Source organism: Echinops telfairi, unplaced genomic scaffold, assembly GCF_000313985.2.
Source record: "Echinops telfairi isolate 266 unplaced genomic scaffold, ASM31398v2 ScPeMD7_6273;HRSCAF=7185, whole genome shotgun sequence".
Classification (NCBI taxonomy): domain Eukaryota; kingdom Metazoa; phylum Chordata; class Mammalia; order Afrosoricida; family Tenrecidae; genus Echinops; species Echinops telfairi.
The window spans coordinates 2,744,548-2,765,876 of NW_022110173.1; the positions used below are offsets into that span (position 1 = coordinate 2,744,548).

At 43.7% G+C, this 21,329-nt stretch overlaps 1 protein-coding gene across 2 annotated transcripts in view; it reads left to right on the forward strand.

Moving 5' to 3' along the window:
• Positions 1 to 18,027, forward strand: part of ADIPOR2 (adiponectin receptor 2) — a 65,813-nt gene extending 47,786 nt beyond the window's left edge. The window contains exons 4-8 of one of the 2 annotated variants that reach the window (XM_004710290.2): positions 6,201 to 6,372; positions 8,619 to 8,805; positions 9,044 to 9,231; positions 12,497 to 12,690; positions 15,342 to 18,027. In XM_004710290.2, coding sequence (XP_004710347.1) covers positions 6,201 to 6,372; positions 8,619 to 8,805; positions 9,044 to 9,231; positions 12,497 to 12,690; positions 15,342 to 15,470 — 870 coding nt within the window. In that variant the 3' untranslated portion in view covers positions 15,471 to 18,027. The remainder of the gene's footprint in view (positions 1 to 6,200; positions 6,373 to 8,618; positions 8,806 to 9,043; positions 9,232 to 12,496; positions 12,691 to 15,341) is intronic. The other variant, XM_045295904.1, reaches the window with a different exon arrangement.
• Positions 18,028 to 21,329: the final 3,302 nt, after the last annotated feature.

A 21,329-nucleotide genomic window follows, 5' to 3' on the forward strand; every position in this document is an offset into this window, starting at 1 on the left:
ATGTACAAATGTGCTTTATACAATTGATGTATGTATGGATTGTGATAAGAGTTGTACGAGCCCTCAATAAAATGAGTTGAAAAAAGGGGGGGGCAGGAGATATTAAAATGCTATTTTAAAGACCTTTGAATCTAGTCTTTTGTGTGACTAAGATGGCAGATATACTGAATCCCCGCCTGCACACGCCCCCCACCCCCCCCAGCCGTCCCCCGCATCCCTACTGGCCTGGATGCTATTGGTAATTACCCCACTGTAGATAGAAATCTTCCATTTTTCAGCAGTTAGTATTTTCATTTCAGCTGGTGTATTTTCATCCTCTAACATTTATAAATCAAGACCTATCGTGCTTTTGGCTTTCTTCACTTCCCCTTAAATGATGACTAGAATTGAGGAAAATAGTAAGAGACACTAATGAATTTATAGGCACTTTGCTAAATTGTTCAAAGAGCAACTGGCGGGTGTGAGCTGCAGTCAGTGTTATCTGTCTGTGTGTGCATGCACATGTAAATTCTGTTATGAAACATTACTGGTGAATCCTTAATCATTTAGAGATATTTTTGTGATGATACCAACCTTTTCATGGGTTTTATGAAATTGAGACTTTGCAATGCATGTGCTGTTATAGCCTGAAAACAAAATGTAGATTTTTCCTTCAATCAAAATGATGTTGGAAATAATGGAAGTCAGTTTGGTTTAAAATACTATACTTTGGACCAGGAGAGAAGAAAACATGGTCTATACATAGGCATTTTTTTCAAGATAAAGAGTGGTGGTGGTGGTGGTGGTGGTGTTTGTAAAAGCTTATGGGCACGTAGAGCTCAAACCAAACAAACCCATTGCTGTTGAATTGATTCTGACTTATAGCAACCCTGTAGAATAGAATAGAATGTGCATGCACCTTTCGTTTTCTGAGACTGTCAATATTGATGGGAGCAGAAAGCCTCCTTTTTCTCATAAGGAACAACTGATGATTCGAATTACCGACTTTGTGATGAGCAGTCCAGCATGTAAGCCACTGTGCCACCCCGGCTTCTTACAGAGAGCCCAGGAGACTGCTTCAGTGCTTAAAAATTGATGACGAGAAGGTCAAGCAAACCATTATCTTTATTCCCATAGTTTCGGTCTCAGGAGTATTATTAGAACAAACCCTCACTGCTATTGAGTCCGTGCTGACTCATAGGGACCCCCTGTGGGTCTCCGAGACTGTAGAGACTGTAACTGTTCACGGGAGTAGAAATTCTAGTCTTTCTCCTGTGGAGCTGCTGTTGGTTTCGAACGGCTGACCACGGGGCTTACAGTTCATTGTATAACCACTACACCAAGAGATACAAAGTATGTTTTGTTTTCGCCAAAATCAAGTATTTCTGAAATCTCTCAAATTGTTTTAAGTGTGCTGGTTATTAAGGATCTTTAATACTTACAGATAAATGGAGTCTATAGCCCACTTGGCTGTTGTTTGTCCTCTTTATCCTAACAGCAGGAGCCTGGTGGTACTTTGGGTCACATATTGAGCTGCTAGCCTCAAGGTCAGCAGTGTGAATTACCAGCTGCTCCTCGGGAGAAGGACGAGGCTGTCTATACCCATAAAGATTTACAGCCTCGCACCCCTGGGAGCAGTTCTGCCTCTGGTACTGGAGATTTCGATGAGTGGGAATTGACTTGTTGGCAGTGTGTGTTGCTTTGTTTTGATACTAAGAGCAAAGACTAAAGCAAGCAAAATGATCCGTTTCACAGCCACTGCAAAAATTAGAGCCTTTGTTTGCCACAGACTGGTATACTGAAGACAAATGAGTGGGGTTCAAAATTCTTGCCATTTCCTCACCCCTATCAACTTGCCTGTAAGAGCAGAAACGGCCTGTGACCTTGCTCTCCAGGACTGTGCTGACTGCCCTGCCCTCTCTCTGGTGGAGGACGGGCCGTCCTTGAAAGTACTGTGCTCAGTGACGCAAGGGTCTGGTTGGGGGACTGGGTAGTTTAAATGAGGCATGTTGTGGCCTTGATGCTGTACCTTTCTTTTTGGAAACGATTCTCTTTTAATTAGAGGAAATAAAAGCATTTATTTTTTATATTTTCCAAGTGTAATTTCCAGCTAGCCTTCTGTTGTTGCTATTTTACCAACATAGCCAGACCAATAGGGGAATAGGAGGAATGCTGTGCGTGGTTTGTTTTTTAATTTTAATTTATTGTGGCTTTTTAGAAATGATTTAATTTAACCCCAGCAGGCCATCACAAAGATGTTTGGTGTAGGCAGTGTCTGTTGAGATCATAAATATGGTTTTGGTTGATCTATGATTCTATACTTTTTCCAAGGGGCAAAAGAGGACAAACCTATTTGTGTTGACATTTCGCTGGCTGTATACAACTGTAGGTTGAGAAAGAGGGTACTGGGTCTGTGCTACTAATTGCAGTACAATCATTAAAGTACAACTCCTTAGCTAACTATTAGAACATAATTTTATTTAGAAACAATGCGGGGGGGAAACCCACTCTTGATGTTAAATACATTGTTGATAGAACTAGTCAGAAACTCAGCATAATTCTTTCTGACTCTCAAAGGGGCACATTTGACTATTTGGGGTGTGTGGGCACTTTTCTTTTAAAAATTTTTAATAGTTTTATTAGGGGCTCATGCAACTCATCACAATCCATACATACATCAATTGTGTAAAGCACATTTGTACATTCATTGACCTCATCATTCTCAAAACATTTTCTCTCCACTTAAGCCCCTGGCATCAGGTCCTCATTTTCCCCCTCCCTCCACGCTCCCCCCTCCCTCCACGCTCCCCCCTCCCTCATGAACCCATGATAATTTATAAATTATTATTTTGTCATACATATTGCCCTGTCCGACGTCTCCCTTCAACCACTTTTCTGTTGTCTGTCCCCCAGGGAGGAGGTCACATGCAAATAGATCCTTGTAATCGGTGTGTGGGCACTTTTCATAGGCTTGTACAACCCAGCTATTTATATATTGTGGACTGCCTTAAGGATGTAAGGATTATGTTCATGTTTTCTTCTACCTCTTAGAAAGTTCTTCCCAAGTAAAACAAAGGAGCAGCATTTTGAAAGATTAATCTTACCAATAACTGGTTTCCAAGTTCAAATTGAGTACTGAAAGTTAAGTGTTTTGGTGCTTTTCTTTTCTCTCCCGCAAGTTATGTGAAGATCTTATAAAGCTACAGATCCTTTTTAGAGTAATAGTGCTACTAGCAGTTGGCATATCTGAATTAGTCTTCTGCGTTATTGTATTGCATGTTAGGAACAGGAATGAAGTGGGCAGATTAGCCCCAGCAAAGAAAGACCTCAAGTCTTGAGGGCAAGGACAGAATGGCGGTGAAACGATACGAAGTGTGTTGTTGATATGATAGAACGTTTGGCAAGTCATACCTACTTTAAAACCTGTGATCCTACTTTCTTTTGAGTTGGAGGAAGTCCTACACTGATTTGTTTTTTTGACAAATGTCAATAAGGAAGGATTAAGGAGAGCAGAGAGCTGGAACGAACAGAATAGGTACAGTAGTAGCTAGTGAGTAGTGGCAGGCTTCTTGTCTAGTAGAGAAAGAATCAAGTTTCTAGGGCTTGATCATGTTTTGTCTCAAGATTCCTGGGGGTCTGAGTATCACTGTGTGAAGCAGAACTCTATTGATTTGTAGCCTGATCCTTGTTCTGTAGGGGATGCGACTAAAGGACTTCTGGGACCACGTTGCTAGCTGGAAGGCAGACCTAACACTTTCCCTTATCGATTTTGGGTGAGCCAAAGCAAATTAGTTCAGGATTAAGTGGCCCTTGTCAGGTAAACTGAGGTGAGAGATAGTTACAAAGCAGAACACGAGGGTTGAAAAATGTCTGGAGGAGGGGACACAGGTGGCTGAGGGACTTGAAGAACAAAAGTGGCTTCTTTGCCATTTCTCCGCCATTGGAAAGATGAATCACTAAATCTGAGGCAGATGACAGCCTCTGGCCAGATGTGCATATACCGCGTTGAAGTGGGCGGACCCTGGTGGCGGAGTGGCTCCCACAGCTTGCATTGAGCTGCTTGGTAACTGACAGATCAGTAGTTGGAACTCACCAGCTACTCCAAGGGTGAAAGATGAAGCTAGGCTCTTTGTTCTAGTAAAGATTTAAAGTCTTACAAACCCCAAGGTACGGTTCTACTCTGCCTTACAGTATCCCTATGAGTTGGAATCAACTTGATGGCGGTGGATTTGGTTTGGGGTTTGGGGTGGATGCTAGAGATTGTGAACTCATTTATGGAGTGCTTTATGTTATCTCACCTGACCCTTTTTTATGAAGAAATTGAAGTACTATTACCCTCCTTTTCCAAGTGAGGAAACGGAAATCCAGAGATTTTTGAGATTAGTCAAAGTTTATACAAGTTGATGGCAGAGACCCAAGATTTTCTGGCTCCTCTGCTCCTTTCCAAGGAGCCTGGGTGATATAGTGGTTGTATGTTGGGCTGCTAACTGCAAGATCAGCGGTTTGAAATCACCAGCCCCTGCTTTGCAAGAGAAAGATGGGCTTTCTACTCCTGTGTTAGTCTGGGTACTTTATAGAAACAAATCTTCAGAAACTCCATGTATAAGAGAGTTTTATATAAAGGTTAAGTGCACATCAAGAAAACATCGCGTTCCAGTGCTGCTCAAGCCCACAGTCCAACATTAACCCATATGTCCGACACCAATCCACAAAGTCCTCCTCCATCTCACAAAACACACACAATGATGCCAACTGCAGGCGGAAAGCCGAATCAGTGAACGTGTAAGCATTTCAACGTTGGCAGGGATCTCCACACAGCTGCTCCAGCACCCAGGGCTGCATCAGGGTAGGTCCATGTGGCTTCTCCTTGGGGATGTCTTGCAGGAAGTGAGCCTTGTCAGTTGAAGCAGGGAGCTGGCTAAGGCAGTTGCACCCTGGTCCGACCATCACAAAACAAGAGACCTGAGAACTCGAAAGGCAAGGCTCACCAAGCCATTTATATCTCCGCCCTTCAATTAACCCTACATGTGTTTATCAGCCAGTTTGGCATAATAAGCATTAACTATCTCAACTCCTAAAGAATTAACGTCTTAGAAGCTCACAGGTGTAGTTCTACTCTGTCCTCGTCCTTTAGGGTCACTGTGAGTTGTCCTCACCTGGGTGTCAGTGCGATTGGGTTTTGTTTGGTGTAGTTCTTTTCCACTTGATTGTATTTGCTGTGGTGGAAATGGAGTAGAAGGGGGAGGAGAGATTTTAGGGAAAGGTACAAAAGTGTGATTCTGGATGCATTTACTCCTTACTTACTGTTCATGTCCGCCATTTGACTTACTGCATTTACAACAATAAACAATCTACCTTTTGTCTGTTTTGTGCATTAATGACACATCTGTCAGTAATGAATACCAAGATGCAAGGCAAAAGTAATGCTGGCTGTGGTGGTTAAGGTCTTTGGGATCTTAATATGCCAGTAAATGAGGAGAGTGCCATTCTTTTTCCACACCAGGAGTGGAGAATATAAAATTGACCATATTTAACACAGCAGGGGCACTTCAGAGGCAAAGTCTGTTCTGATGGATGACAGAAAGGGCCAGTTAGCCAAAGTAAAACAAAGCCTGAAATGGAACCATTCGAGAGGGCATGTACCCTATACGTTTATTTACTTTTTCCTTTGTTTTCCCTTCCCTAAGGAGGTGGCAGGCCTTCACCTACTTTTTCCTTATCTTTTATTTATTAAAAGATCATTTTATTGGGGTTCTTAATAACTCTTACTACAATCCATACATCAGTTGCACCAGGCATACTTATGTTGCCATCATTCTTTTCTAGACATCTACTTTCTATCAAGCCCTGTTTGTTTGTTTTTTTAATGGTTTTATTAGGGGCTCATACAACTCTTATCACAATCTATACATACATCAATTGTGTAAAGCACATTTGTACATTCATTGCCCTCATCATTCTCAAAACATTTCTTCTCCACTTAAGCCCCCGGCATTAGGTCTTTATCTTAAGAAAACATACCCATTTAAAAAAATACCTTTTTCATTCTTTTGTTTTTAAGAACTCATGAGATAGGTCATTGAACTTTTTTGGTGTTTGCCTTTTAAAAAATCAATTATTTTTCTTTTTCTAAAGCAGTGTGGTAAGAGACAATTGTTTGGAACCAGTGTTGCTGAACTGACAAAGTCACAAAGATGTTTGATAATATTTTTTCCTTCTAGGTATGGGAAGGTCGATGGCGAGTAATCCCTCATGATGTTCTTCCCGACTGGCTCAAGGATAACGACTTCCTTCTCCATGGACACCGGCCCCCTATGCCTTCTTTCCGGGCCTGTTTCAAGAGCATTTTCAGAATACACACAGAGACGGGCAACATCTGGACACATCTCTTAGGTATATAATAACAGCTGTGTAATGAATGGTGATTCACTTGATTTCTTTTTCTAAGGATTTTGCACAATTTTACTTAGGGGAGGAAAATATTTGGAATTTTACCATTTTATTTCCTGAAGTTCTAATGATAAAAATTCTCACAGGTTTACTCTGTGGTTATTCTAGTTTAAATTATGGTTTTCTTGCAGCTAAGATCATATTTTTTTCTACTAGGTTTTCTGGTAAAGGAAAAGGTTCTATATAAACTATACTATATTTTAATGAGCTGTTAGATGAATTTGTTCATTAATAGAAATAAGCGGATTTTAAAGATCATTATTTGGACTATAGTTAATTTTTAATTGGCTTGAAGTAGAATGTGATTTGCAAAAAACTTTTCCACATCGTGATTAGATATTAAAGAAAGAATTCACTGGGAAAAGAGTAGTCTTTGCAACAGTGGTACTGGGACTATTGAACTACTAGATATCTTCGTTCAAAAGAATGAAGCTGAGTTTTAATTCACATAGTATATAAAAATCAACTCAGAAGAAAACATGTAAATTTTGTGACTTTGGATTGGGCACCATTTGCTTAGATATGTCAATGAAAGCATAAGCAACCAATAAATTTTTAAAAATTTGTTATGCAACCTCCTCTCACCTGCCCCCAAAGTGTCCAGAAAAAGAAGTATTGGAGAGGGTGTGGGGTATGGAGGTTAGAACCCTTTACATTGCTAATGTTCATGGAATATGGTGCAGTCCTGACTGAACACCGTTCAGAATGCCTCAGACAGTTAGGGCTATAACATGTGGCTATCAATTTCACGAATACAAATGCTCATAGTAGCATGTACTAGCTAAACAGTGGAGACAGCCCACATGTCCATAAGTAAGCATTGGCTAACCTAGTCTTACAACGGAGTGTTATTCAGGCATAGAAAGGAACGGAGTACAGGTACTTGCCACACCACAGGTAAATCTTGAGAACAATGAAAGATGCCATACTCAGAAGACCACATATTGTATGATTTGAATCTGTTTGCATGAAATGTCTAGTAGAACAGTTGCTTAGTAGTTTCAGGGATTGAGTGGAGGGGCCATTGGGGCACGGGGTGGGCGGAGGGATATGACTTCTAATGGGTACAGGGTTTCTTTTTGGGATAAGAATATTTTGAAATGAGCTCAATGACAGTGGTTGCACAGCCTTGTCACTCTACTAAATAATTTCTGGTCTGACCCTATTGGAGGAGCCCTGGTGGCGTAGTGTAACTATTGGGCTGCTAGCTTTTGAGGTCAGCTGTTTGAAACCACTAGCCTCTCCATGGGAGAAAGACAAGGTTTTCTATTCCCATAAAGAGTTACAGTTTCAGAAACTAAGAAGGGCAATTCTGCCCTGCCCTATGGGGTTGCTATGAGTCAGAATTGAGTCGATGACAGCAAGGGGGAGGGACCCCATTTGACTTGCATTAGTTATCTCACATAGCATACCTGTTGCGCTCCCCAATTTCCTGCCCATTAGTATAGTAGTAAAAATAGAAAAACCAAAGCAACTTTTGGCTAACTTCCAACTCCTTGGTAATTGTTTTATTAAATGCATACAACAAAAATCACCCAGCAAGTGTTAACTTTTTATTTCTGTAACCCTTTCCTAAGCAGTAAGGACCTGGTTGGTATCTTTCTATCGAGAAGAACAGTTTGAGACCTGGATATGGAAAGACTGAATAGACATTTTCTCTTTTTAATAAATTCCTTCACTCTGTTGGGCTAGCTGGCGAGGACCAGAGTAGCATAATACCCCTTGGCTCTTGGTGAGGAGAGCAGTGGTTCTTGGCAGAGTTCAAGGGTGTTGAGATGCGTCGCAAAAGCAAAAAGGACCTCTGAAAGCAGGACTGCAGCATATGTGCCCCAAATTTTAGAAATTAAATTTCGTACTGGACCTAGAGGGTTAAGAGGAAGTGGCACTCTTGTTTTCTTCTGCTATCGTGCGTTTCCATCCATAGTTTATTGTGTTCTGTAAATTCAGTTTGTGAAGCTGGGATATATATACCAACCATGTTTGGGATAAAACAAAAGTTTGGATAAGCTTCAGTAATTGGAAACACTGATTCTCATGTAACTTTCAGTTCAAATTGGCAACTGCAGGTGAGGGTTGCTGTGAGTCAGAGTCAACTAGAGAGCAGTGTGGTGGGTTTGTAAAAGATTGAAAGCATAATGCTGTGTTTTCAAAATGATGATCCTTATCTGTCCCTTGTACTTCTTTCGTAGGTTGTGTATTCTTCCTGTGCCTGGGGATCTTTTATATGTTTCGCCCAAACATCTCTTTTGTGGCCCCTCTACAAGAGAAGGTGGTCTTTGGATTATTCTTCTTGGGGGCTATTCTCTGCCTTTCTTTCTCATGGCTCTTCCACACAGTCTACTGCCACTCAGAAGGGGTCTCCCGGCTCTTCTCTAAGTAAGTGTTTATAAAATCTGTGGGTTTTTTTAATCAATGATTTTGAGTCATTGAGTTAGGAAAACCATCTCCAGCAGAATTCTTGATACCGTTTAATGGGAAGTTTTTTTTTTAATTAAGCAACCCAGTCTGCCTGTTAGCCGTTATCAATAGCTCACACCATGGGGAGTTAATTGAAACCTGCTGTGGGGTGTAATTTTTATGATTAAATTAACACCCCCCCTTTTTTTAATTCCAGACTAGACTACTCTGGTATTGCTCTTCTGATTATGGGAAGTTTTGTTCCTTGGCTTTATTATTCCTTCTACTGTAATCCACAACCTTGCTTCATCTATTTGATTGTCATCTGTGTGCTGGGTATCGCAGCCATCATCGTCTCCCAGTGGGACATGTTTGCCACTCCTGAGTACCGGGGAGTGAGAGCAGGTAAGGACATGTGGAGGTTTTATACTGGGCATTAGTGGCTCACCAGTCATGTGTTTGTCTAGCATGCTGCTGCTGTCAGCTTATGAAGCAGCGCAGATGAATCAATCTTAGCGCCTTTCCCCGAGGGGCATTGAACGTAACGAGTCTTCAAGTATTCGGATTGAGTGGGGATGGATGGTTAGCTGTCTGAAAACAGTTCTATGTATTTTGGTCAGTATCATTTATGGCTTTATACTGTCCAGAAGGTGGTGGCTCTGTAACCTTTGTAAAATAAACAGTTACTGTTTCTCTCAGTTTAGAGTATATTTTAGTTCAAGGGCTCCAGCAGAAAGAAAATGATGATGGCAACAGATGTACAAATGTGTTTGATACAATTGATGTATGAATTGTTATAAAAGAGCTGTAAGAACCCCCAATAAAGTGATTTATTTATTTTTTTTAAAGAATATATTTTAGTAGTGGTTGGTTCTTTTTGTTTCTGTGTTATAGTTTACTTTTAAAATGTGTCATCTTTTTTATTTGTTTTTTTAATCATTTTATTAGGGGCTCATACAACTCTTATCACAGTCCATAAATACATCAATTGTGTGATAAAATGTGTCATCTTTAGGTGTAATTAGGACTGCATTATATGCTGACTGTACTCTACTAAAGTAGGTATGCTGTACCTTTTATCCCTGTATTAAAAGAGGCTTTTTATATTTAAGATGATGCCTGTTTAACCGGAGAGGATATGGGAAGCCAGGCACCCCTCTGTGGAACCTTCTTGTAGGAGTGTGGAGTTAGTCTTACTGTACTGGAGACACTTTAGGGTGCTGTCTCCAACTTTCTATCTTCATTGTCAAGTTCAGCCCCTCCAGATCGTGAATAAGCAGTATTCAAAGTAGCACTTTTCAGTCCAAACTATGGTTGAAGATGAGAAGTGGAACTAACTTTATGTTCATTCATTTTTCTGAATGCTTTTATGGCCACATGTGCAGCACTCAGACTTGGCTTTCCTTAACTGGTGCCAAGCCTGTGTGAGCACATGCGCTAAGAACTTTGGCAATAAGAGCTGAGCACCCTGTTGTTTATATACCAGAAGAATCAAATTTTCCCGAGTCCTTGCCTGAAAGAATGATAGGCAAGACCAGTAGCAGTCTTTGCTCAACACACGAGGGGGTACCCGAAACACCTGGAATTGCTGCGCGGGGTGGAGTGGAGCTTTTGTATGCATTTTTCGTTTTCCTGCTAGGCGAGCATCGCGTAACTCGCTCTGAGTTAGTGCACGCAGTGATGTAACCTGGGAAGGTTCTCTCTGGTCACAATGCATTTTTTCGTAAAAGCAGTTTTGCTCAAACCTCATTCTTGTGATGGCCGATTTAAAAGACAGCATGCGGTTGTGAAATTTTGTTTCCTGCTCTGGGGGGCGGGGGAATGCTGCAGAAACTGTCGTGATATTGAACACAGCTTACATGGACAGCGCTATGGGAAAAACTCAAGTGTATGAGTGGTTTTCTTTTCATTATACTTCACTTTATTGTGCTTTGCAGATACTGCTTTTAAAAAAAACATTTTATTAGGGGCTCGTACAACTCTTATCACAATCCATCCGTCCATCCATTGTGTCAGGCAATGAGTGGTTTTCTCGTTTCAAAAAAGGTGAAATGTCGATTAATGACAAACCTCATTCTGGATGTCCATCAACTTCCTGAACGATGAAAATGTTGACTCGTAGTAGTACATTTGGAGTTTGTTCCACCAGGTCAGACTGTTAATCAAGCTTTCTATTTAGGGGTTCTGAAAAGATTGCATAATAGTGTGCTACAAAAAAGGCCTGGTTTGCGGCAGATGGGGGATTGGTTTTGCCACCATGGCAATGCACCTGCTCACACAACCATCTCAGTGCACCGGTTTTAGGCAAAAGCAGCATGCCTTTCTGTAAGGGGCACCTTGCACCTTACTCACCTGACCTTGCTCTGTACGATTTCTTTTTGTTTCTGCAAGTGAAGAGGGGCATGAAAGGACAGTGATTTGATGAAGTAGGAGAGGTCAAGAAAAAAAAAGAGGGAGGTGTTGTCAGCCATCCAAACAGATGAGTTTGAAAAAAGTTTCCAAGAATGGAATTGCAGATTTGACAAATGTATTAAGTGCAATGGAGAGTACTTTGGAAGGTGATGATGGTTGTTAAAAATTTTTTTAAATACATGGCTTTGAAAAAAATTCTGTTTTTGGGGTACCCCCTTTTATAGAGGAAAAGAACAAGTGAGAGAACAAGATCTTGGTAGTTTTTCTCAGAGTGAAGTTGTTAGTTGCTTTTGCTTGAGGCAATTGCATCTCACGGTCACACCAAATAGGAGGATTGTAAAAAATTTTGCCTGCTTGGTTCTTTTTGTGTTACCAGCATTTTTAGTTTCCTTTCGTCTTTCTGACACTTACTTTTATTTATGCGTCTGCATGTCTGCAAGTGTGCCTACAGATATGACTGCGTCCGCTTGGTGAATTTACAGAGCAGTCATCATAGGTCGTTGAGAAAGCTTACTAGAGGACAACTTGTTTTGGGTGTCAAAATGTCACCACAGTCACTGGCTGAGGCAAGTTCTGTGTTGCTTTAATGACACCTAGAGCTCATGGTTGTTTTAGATATAGCCTGCAGACTTTAAAAAATCACGACATTTTCTATTACAACTCTGAATGTGTGCATACATAAGTGCCTAGATTCATCATTTACAAATGCCTTCCTAAGCTAAAATCTTAACACTCCACTTTTGACAGTTGGATGTTGCATTGAGACTGGCTTAGTTGATCTATACTTACCTCCCCACGTTCTCTCTCTGGTCATTTCTCCCTCATCTTTCTATCCCACCTTCCCAAAGGAGGCACTTCAAAGAGAAGATGGGAATATGTAAAATTGCTTTTTATTAGAAACAAGCTATGTCTGTACAGAGGCAGCACTAAGAGAGCTCTAATAGACTCCTGGAGCTGTCCTTTCCTAAAACCCTGGCAGCCTCATTATAAACGCTGTGAGGGCTGTGGAGCTGTTAAGCGAGGTCTCTTTCAGCAGGAGATCTCTTGCTTTCTTAAATAGAGCTGTCAGAACTTAGTCCTGCTGCCTGTGGGAACGTCCCAGAGTTTGGAGAACCCTCCTTTCCATTTAGACAGGATGCTATTGTTGCACCCTACTTTGAAATAGTCAGCTTTCATAGTTCATGGTTCTGTGTTGTTTTATAGATGTTTTATTCCTTATTTCTACTTTTATTAATATTTGGGGTCTTGTGCTTCCTAGGAGTGTTTCTGGGCCTGGGCCTGAGTGGAATCATTCCTACTTTGCACTATGTCATCTCGGAGGGCTTCCTGAAGGCTGCCACCATCGGCCAGATCGGCTGGTTGATGCTGATGGCCAGCCTGTACATCACAGGCGCCGCCTTGTATGCTGCCCGGATCCCGGAACGGTTTTTTCCTGGCAAGTGTGACATCTGGGTAAGTGGGAACAGGGGTGATTCAGTGTGTTTACATAGCTGTTTGTTACTAGGTTGTTGGTAGACAGAGAAGTAATGCCAATGAAGAGAGTCGAGATTCAAAGTTGGAGGATTGGTAATATGCGAAGGACTTCCGAAAAGTTCTTCACCTCTTAATTCAAATTTTTGAAGCCCTCTCTTCACACTAATAATCCTGTCCCTAATCAACAGTTGTTCTCTAAACAGTAGGTAAGATAGTAACTAATAGCCACTGAGCACTTACTTGGTGCCAGGCATAGTACTGAGTGCTTTACACAGCTACCTCATTTAATACATTTATCCTACAAGGTATAATAACTATTATTATGTTTTACAGATTAGCAAACTGAGGGTTAGGGGAGGTTAGGTTAGGTAACACAAGGGCTCACAGCTGTTAAATGGTGGCACTGGAATTTGAAGCAGGTCAGTTTAATATCTGAATCTGTGCTCCACATCCGCAAGTAGTTAGCCATTCTTTGTCCCAGTTTTCTTATTTTGAAACGAATGTGAATGGACCAGATGTTTAAGAAGGTTCTTTTTGTTACAGAGTTTCAGTGATTTGTATTGGGAAATTGAATATGAATGAGTGTTTGGATGGATGAAGGAAAAAAATTTTCGGACTTTAAACTCCATGCCATTGAGTCAATTCTGATTTAGAGAGACCCTTTAGGGTAGGGTAGAACTGTTCCTTAGTTTCCTAGACTGTTAACTCTTTACAGGAGTAGAAAGCCTTATTTCTCCCATGGAGCTGCTGATGATTTTGAACTGCTGACTATGTGGTTAAGCAGCTCAACGCATAAACACGACACCACCGGGCTCCTGGTTAGACAAAAGGTAGAGATAAATGGATTGTGGTTAATGCTGAGAGAGGAGGGAGGAGCGGAGGTAATAGATGAAAAATTGTACACCTGAAGAGGGTATAATACATTTTCAACAGTAGAGAACTGAACGTGTTTTAATATGAAGTGTGACTATTGGTATTCTGTATTCATCCTATTGCTGATTATTGTAGGCTAAGCTGACCATTTAATTCCTTCATGTCTAGTTCAGCTACCTGTGAAATAGGGATAATGATGAACTTGAGGAATATAAATATAAATAAATATATATAAAATCATTTTATTAGGGGCTCACACAACTCTTATCACAATCCATCCACACATCAATTTTGTAAAGTGCATTTGTACATTCATGGACCCCATCATTTTCAAAACATTTCTCGAGGAATATTTTGAGCTTAAAATTAGCTAATTTATCTTTCTGAGATCGTCTCAATTCGTAATTTTAACATTGGTATGAAGAGATTTTTATTCCTGGTCCCATTGTATTGATAAATAACATTTAGTTTATACTTTTAAAGTGAATACATTTCCTTTCAGAAATACTGTTATCCCACTGCACTTTTTAATGTTGAGACTATAATGGGAGACATAATTTTTGAAATGATAGTGGGTGCAGTTCACTACCGCTCCTGAAGCGTGACATCTCATTCAACCAAAACGGAAAACCAAATCCACTGCCATTAATTCAAGTCTGACCTTAAAGGACAGGGTAGAACTGCCCCTGTGAGTTTCTGAGGCTCTAACTCTGTATGGAGTAGCACGCCTCATAGTTCTCCCAAGGCACAAGTGAGATCAGAAATAGCACGTGCCTGTGGACCAGCTTCTGACCCGAGCAGGTAGGGAAAGGTGCTGCTTTTTGTAGTCTTTTGTTAATAGTATGTAGTCCATGTCGTTCCAGAATCTTCAGAGCTGAAAGAGACTCTCCAAAAAACCAAACTCAATGCTATCAAGTTGTTCTGGCTCATAGCAACCCTGTAGGACAGAGTGGAACTGCCTCATTGGGTTTCTGAAGCTCTAATATAGTGGTTCTCAACCTTCCTAAATGCAACCCTTTAATATAGTTTCTCATATTGTGGTGACACCCCAACCATAAAATTATTTTCGTTGCTACTTTATAATTGTCATTTTGCTACTGTTATGAATCGGGCAATCCCTGTGAATGGGCCATTCGACCCCCAAAGGGGTTGCGACCCACAGGTTGAGAACCGCTGCTCTAAAACCTTTATGGTTCAAACGGCTAACCTTGCTATTATCTGCTCACTGCTCACTGTGTAATTTTAGCCTTTCACCCAATCCTTGAAAACATTTCTCTATGTATTCAAAAAACAAAAAAGAGAGCAACATATTTAAATGACCTTGTGGTAGTTTTGTCCATGTAATGGGCAAAAATGTCTACCAGCAAAGAATATGGAGGAAACACCCCAACGCCTATGTCCAACTGTAGTCCACTGCTAGGAACCGAGAAATTCTTGGGTTCTTTTCGGTCTGTCAATGAGAGGGCCAATGTGTACGTGATTTGCCCTTGAGCCCGCCCAATACTCCAGCGAGCAGTAGACATTTTCACGTCGCGTGTAGCAGCACCTTTGATTTGCTGAGGGACAGCTGACTTCTAGCTCAGCAGAATGTGATACTGCCTAATGGATGTTCCAGGGACTTCGGACGCCTGAATTTGAGCTCTGTCACAGCCATTCCCTACCCTCTGCTCAGCATAAACTAGGATTAAAGGATCCTAAGACTCTTTAGCAGACCTTTAATAATATATGGGTCTTCCCCCTTCCTCCTCTGTCTCCAGTTTCACTCTCATCAGCTGTTTCACATCTTTGTGGTTGCTGGAGCTTTCGTTCATTTCCACGGCGTCTCCAACCTCCAGGAGTTCCGGTACATGATCGGAGGGGGCTGCAGTGAAGAGGGTGCGCTGTGATACTGACTAGTGGCCAGGGACCGACCCTGCCTCAGGGCCCGCAGCACCTGCAGGCCTCCTTTCTGGTCCGTGATGTCAGTACCAGAGGAGCCCCCATACCTGGACAGCCTAGTGGGCTTTGTGATGCCCCAGGGGCTCCAGGTGGTATACGACTGACCAGAGGGGAAATAAATCATACCTCAAGGATGGACTGCATCAGTCTGGAGAACAAGAGGAATGGCCGAAACGAACACTGCCCTGGGGTGTACAGATGGAGGGCTCTGCAAGACCCTGGGCAGACTGGCTTCTGATGTGGCTCGTATTTATTGGTGGACATGGGGAAACAGGCTCACTGGTGGTTCCCTTCTCTCCTGACACAGTAATACAAACCAGTTTAGGTGAGCATTTATATCCTATTAAGGGGTGGGAGTGTGATTTTAGATGCTCTTTGGGGAGAACAAAGAAATTAATGTAAATAAGATTTCTAACTTACTGTTTAAATAAGAATTTATATAAATGTTTAAAACATAGGGACGAGGGAGGGAGGGAACATTTTTGTATAGGTTGAAACATGCAAGTACCACACACTGTTTCAATTTTGCACAAAGTAACGGAAGGAGGGTCAGGTGATAGCCCCAGAATGTATATTGCCTTGGTTCACCAAGGTGCCTTCCAAAGGCGGACATAGCTTGGGCCCTAGTAGGCAGAGGGCGTAGCCCCAGCCTAGGGAATCTTATGAGCACTCTCACACCTGAGAGCTGAGACCTTTGGAAGTTTATGAGGGAGAAGGAAGTAACGTGGTATGTGTTTCCCAGTGGAAGTAGCATGTAAGGGCTAACAGGAGTGAGATGGTTAGGCTTTAGTGAAAGTACTGTTTGAGAGATGATTTATTTTCTAGACCCTTTCTAGAGAGTAGAGCCACCTTCTCGGGAAGGTCAGTCAGTTGTGCTGGCATCTGAGGGACAGTGTCAGGGACAGGGACGATCTGATTACTTGTTGGCGTCCTGTTGAAAGTTGTGCTCATTCTGATTGGTGGAGAGGCGTCCTGGTTTTCAGTGCCCCTACTATGGTGGAACACAGTCAAATCACTGCCCAGACCACCCTTCCTCCTGCAGTATGATCTGGCCTCTCCTTGGTATCATAGTCCTTGTCATGGGCCAGCCACAAAAGGGATTCTGACTTGGCCAGATGCCTCTTGAACGGATTAGCACAGGAAGGGAAACTCTCACTTTGGCACATAGAACAGATGGGCTTTGCTTCTGGTCAGCTGTTCTCTTGAACAAGAGAACCAGCAGGATTGTTGTAAAGCAGAGTCCAGCGCCCATCATGGAGCAGAGGGAGCGTGCTGGAAGGTTGTGGGTGGTGTGGCCCAGTATTCTAATAGAATCCTTAAGGCCATGTCCTTGAAGAGCAGTAGGAAACAGGATGACTCACCTCCCAGAGGATGTCAATGGTGTCAAGGAGAGTGGCAAGGGAGAGTTCTGATCTCGGCTCACAGGAGGGCAGACTCCTAAAATAGCACCGAGTCTCCAGTTGCTCACGTGCGAGGGTCTGGGTGAGTAAGCCATGTCCCGGAGCTGCTGGGTGTGAGCACGGACGGCGCCACTCCAGGCATGAGGGCTGAGGGTTTGAGACCAGGGAAGGGTCTTGACCGTATTAAGGATGGGATTTTCTCCGTTTAGTTTTCTCCCCTCCTTTTCTAATCTCCAGCAAAAGCTGAGAACCAGGAAGAAAGCATTCACAGTAGAATTTAAGAGTATTTTGGTCCCAATAAGGTCACTGCCCTGGGTGCTAGGTGGAGTGAGCACAAGGCTCTGGGTGAACTGGTGTAGTAGCTGACAAAATTAAGAACAGTATTAATATAGCTGAGGAAACGGTCCACAGGACAGTGGCTACCAGGAAGAATGCTCACTTAGTGTCATGGGAGCAATAGTCCCTATCAGAGGTAGACCTGCTCTCCGGGGCTGCACTTTGGGACCCCGTATGTGATGCATCCCTGTAGGACGCCAGCAGAGATAGCAGACTCCGGTCCCAGGCCCCCCACCCCCCACAGGAGGAGCAGAATCTGGTTCAGCACAGCACAAACCCTTAGGAAAAATGAACTTAACACCACCAGTGCATAATCCAGTAAAACCTCCCTCTGCTAGGGTGTGAGAGCAAACCCTTGTGTATGTGTCCATTTCTGTATGTGTGTCTGCGTGCAACTCACGACCAGCAGCCTCACCGTGCACTGGTCTGACAGTGCTAGCTGAGAACTCTCACCAGGTTGGCGCCTGAATGCCTTACTCTCAGCAGTCAGAGGCTTGCTTGCTCTGTGCACATTTTTAATTGTTTTCTTTTGGCCATAGGCTGGTTTGGACTTTCACAGCTTCCTTCTTTTCACCATTAAACAGTGGCCTTTTTCAGTATTTCCCCCTTCCCCTTTATAAATTGCTGAAGCCACAAAGCACATTGGGGTGGGGGGAGGGGTGTCATAGATTTGGGTTCCGGAGGGTTGTCTGTGTGATGGCCCCATTCACCGTGGGATTTCTCTACTTGCTGTCTTCTCAACTTCTTCTAATAAAAAGAACCAAACGGACTGTGGACTCTTGGTGTGTTTTTCCTGCCTCAGCTCATCCCGCTTCCTTGGTGTCGAGGCCTGTTACTGGAGGCTCTGCTTCAGGCACTGAAGCTTATGAAGTGTCCAGACACTGCCCGGTCTCAGCCCAACGCACCCCTCCACTCTCTCCCTCCTTCTTCCCCGCTGCTTTCATTGCCACTGGAGCCGGGTTTTGTGTGGAAAGAGAATTCAAGTCAGTTCTACTTACTAACATTTATAAAAATAACACCTAACTAGTGAACACTGTATTCCCGGGGCTGTGTTAAAGGCCTCGCTCTCTATAACTAACAACGACTATGGACGAGTCGGTTTCCGGGTCACTCACATGGATGAGCTTGCCCTTCCTCTGCTTGCATCCTGACCAGTTAATCTGGTGCCCCATTGGCGGCAAGGTTTCTGGATTGGTGGTTATATTGATCCTGTCTATGTAAGAGAGGAGAGGAAAACCCAACCCCTTGCCTTAGGTAAAAATTATTATTTTTCAGGTTAAGTTCCTGTATTTGGACAATATATCCAATTCTGCATTTTCATCTTTAAAGCTTTAGGAGTCCCCTGTGTGCTGTGTAGAGCACTGGGTAGTGTCTGTCCTTCGTAAAGAAAGAAGCTGAGGTCTACAATAACCCACATGTCGTGTGTGCACTTCACCCCCCACCCCCTTGCTGAAAGCCGTGTATATGCATCCTGTTTCTCGGGGGGTGTCCTGGGGGTACTGTACAGGGAATAGATAGGACAAGTTAGAATTTGGACTTGGTAACACCGGTGGCCTAGGGAGGCCTCTGGACAATGTTTCTTAAAACATCCCAGAAGTAATGGACTTTTTTCCTACAATGTTTTGGTGAGAGCAGGTTCCACCCTCAAGGAGTGTGAGAACTCCAGTTTAGGAATAACATGGGATGGCAGGCGTCAGGCCGAGGGGAAAACTCAAAAGCCTCTCACTGCCCATCTAGCCCATCCCTGCCTTGGCAAAATTGGTGGGTTTGAATTCCAGTCCTGCCGTTTGCCATGTAATATGGGGAAGAAGTCATTTGCCTATCCCTCTTTCCTCACCTGTTTTTTTCCCCCCTGAAAACTGGAAGCATGCCCTTTGCACCGGCGCTGAGATGCAGAGGCTGGTAATGCAGCAGTCCCAGGCCTCCATAGTGATCCACCGGCTATTCTGCCAAGTCTTTGCACTGAGACCTCTCTTTTGTGCTCTGTGCCCCACCTCCCATGTTTACATCTTGGACCTTATGATAGGCCCCTGCCCCCCTGAAACTGAGCTGCACTTGAAAGACTTTGAAGTGGTTGATGAAGCACTTGACTAAAAAGTACTTCCATGTATGCAGAATTCCTAGGCAGGCTCAGCTCAGACCTGCCTGCTTGGTGCGGGGAAAGGAGTTCAGGCAGCAGGGTCGAGTCCTTGGCCATTCTGAAGGTGTACAAAGTTTATAAGACTCCCAAATTTTGCCTCTTCCTTTCACGAAAACACTGAAGTTCCTCCTCTCAAAATCTAAACTCATATGATCCAGGCCCTTTCGCTTGAGCGCGCTGCCACCTGGTGTCCTACCGTGCTTCTGTTACAAGGGGAAAGAACAAGACAGCCAACTTCCTGGAGGCAGGACTTAGTTGTTCCAGGAGGGAAGCAGAGTTAAGTTTGTCAGCAGGGTCCCCTAACCCCCTCCCCCCCTTCTTTCTGGTGTTCTCAGTTTCTGGATCTTGGAGACCACTCTTGGCAGTGCGGAGGCGTGGGGCCCTGGGAACCTGACGAAACAAGTCCAAGAACTGCACCTGCACTTCCCAAGCTTGGCCTTTTAGTGATTATGACCCTCGTATGGTTAATACATTTGCCTGAAAACACTGGACCCCGTAGGACAGGATAGAACTGCCCTGTGGGTTTCCAAGACTGTTAACCCTTCGTGGGAGGAGAATGCCCGCCGGTCGGTAGTTGTGCTCAGGCTGTTGGAGGCCAGACCATTGGTGGTTGCTGAAGAAAGGCGGTGGTCGTCCCAGAGCAGGGCTGGGGCAAGAGAGGATCAGCCCGCCCGCCCTCACTGCGCTTCCGTGCAGCTGGTGAGCTGGAGAGCGGCTTCTGCCGCTTTCGAACGCACTTTGTCGCGGGGGCACCTAGGACTGTTACCCATTCCTAGAATTCAGACATTAATATCTTTATCCCTACTTCTACGAAACCAAGTTACAGAAGGATAATAAACGTCTACTTAGTGTTTTTGATAAGCCAGGCAGTTTTAGGTGCATTATATGCATATCATAATCGAAACTCAGTGTTCTTCCGACAGTCTGGAGCCGGTCTTAAGCTCTGAGGCAGCGTCCTTTTCTGTCCTGTTCCTATCGCTGGCGGCCATCAAGTCAGTTCCCCTTCACAACATCCATACGCACAGCAGCAGGGCGCGCGCTCTGCTCCTGTGCCACCCCCACCCCCACCCCCACCCCCCGCTCCAGCCACTGTGTCCGTCCATCTCGGGACGGTTCACCACTCCTCCTCCTCTCCACTGACCCTCCACCAAGCAGGATGTCCTCCAGGGACTGGTTCCTCCTGAGAACATGTCCTAAGTACATCAGATAATCTTGCTTCTAAGCATGCTGGTTGGACAACGTCTTTTAAGATGGGCTTATTCATGCGCTAGTCAAGAGTCTTCAACACCACAATTCACATGCATCGATCTTTTTTCACACTGGGCAAATCTACAGAAGATCCGAGCACCTGTCACGCGGAGGACGGGGTGCAGCTGGCCCAAGCCATGGTATTTTCAACATCCTCCCACGCAGGAGAAAGCCGGGCAGTGACTAGGGAAGGCATCTATACGAGTCCTTGCTCTGAATTCACGTGCATTATTTTCCTGGTGAATGGCAGCAGTAGCTATTAGCATGATTCTGTTGCTGGTGGGTCAGCAGCGATCTTAAGGAAACTCCGGATTCTCCATCTCTCCAGCTATAATCTTCTACCTTACAAGATTGCTGTGCGACGTAGAGTGAAGGTAATGCCTCACCTACAGTGTAAAGGTACTTTACGAATGCACTGAATGTATTTACAGCTAGAGGGCAGCGGTCCTGTATGCTGGTGGGAAACTTGACCAACTTCCACTTTTAGGTGTGGAGGGGAGGGGGAGGAGAGTCTCTTGAGCTTCCACACAGCATTATGGGGCTTTGAACGATCAAGAGATTCTCTGGTTCTGCCCATCTGTTGATCTCATGTGGAGTCCTCAGGAAGCTCTCTGCCCCAGGGCACCAGTCTGGAGGAGGAAAAAGGAAGCTCCCCCAGGTACCCGCACTCTGCCCCTGGAGTC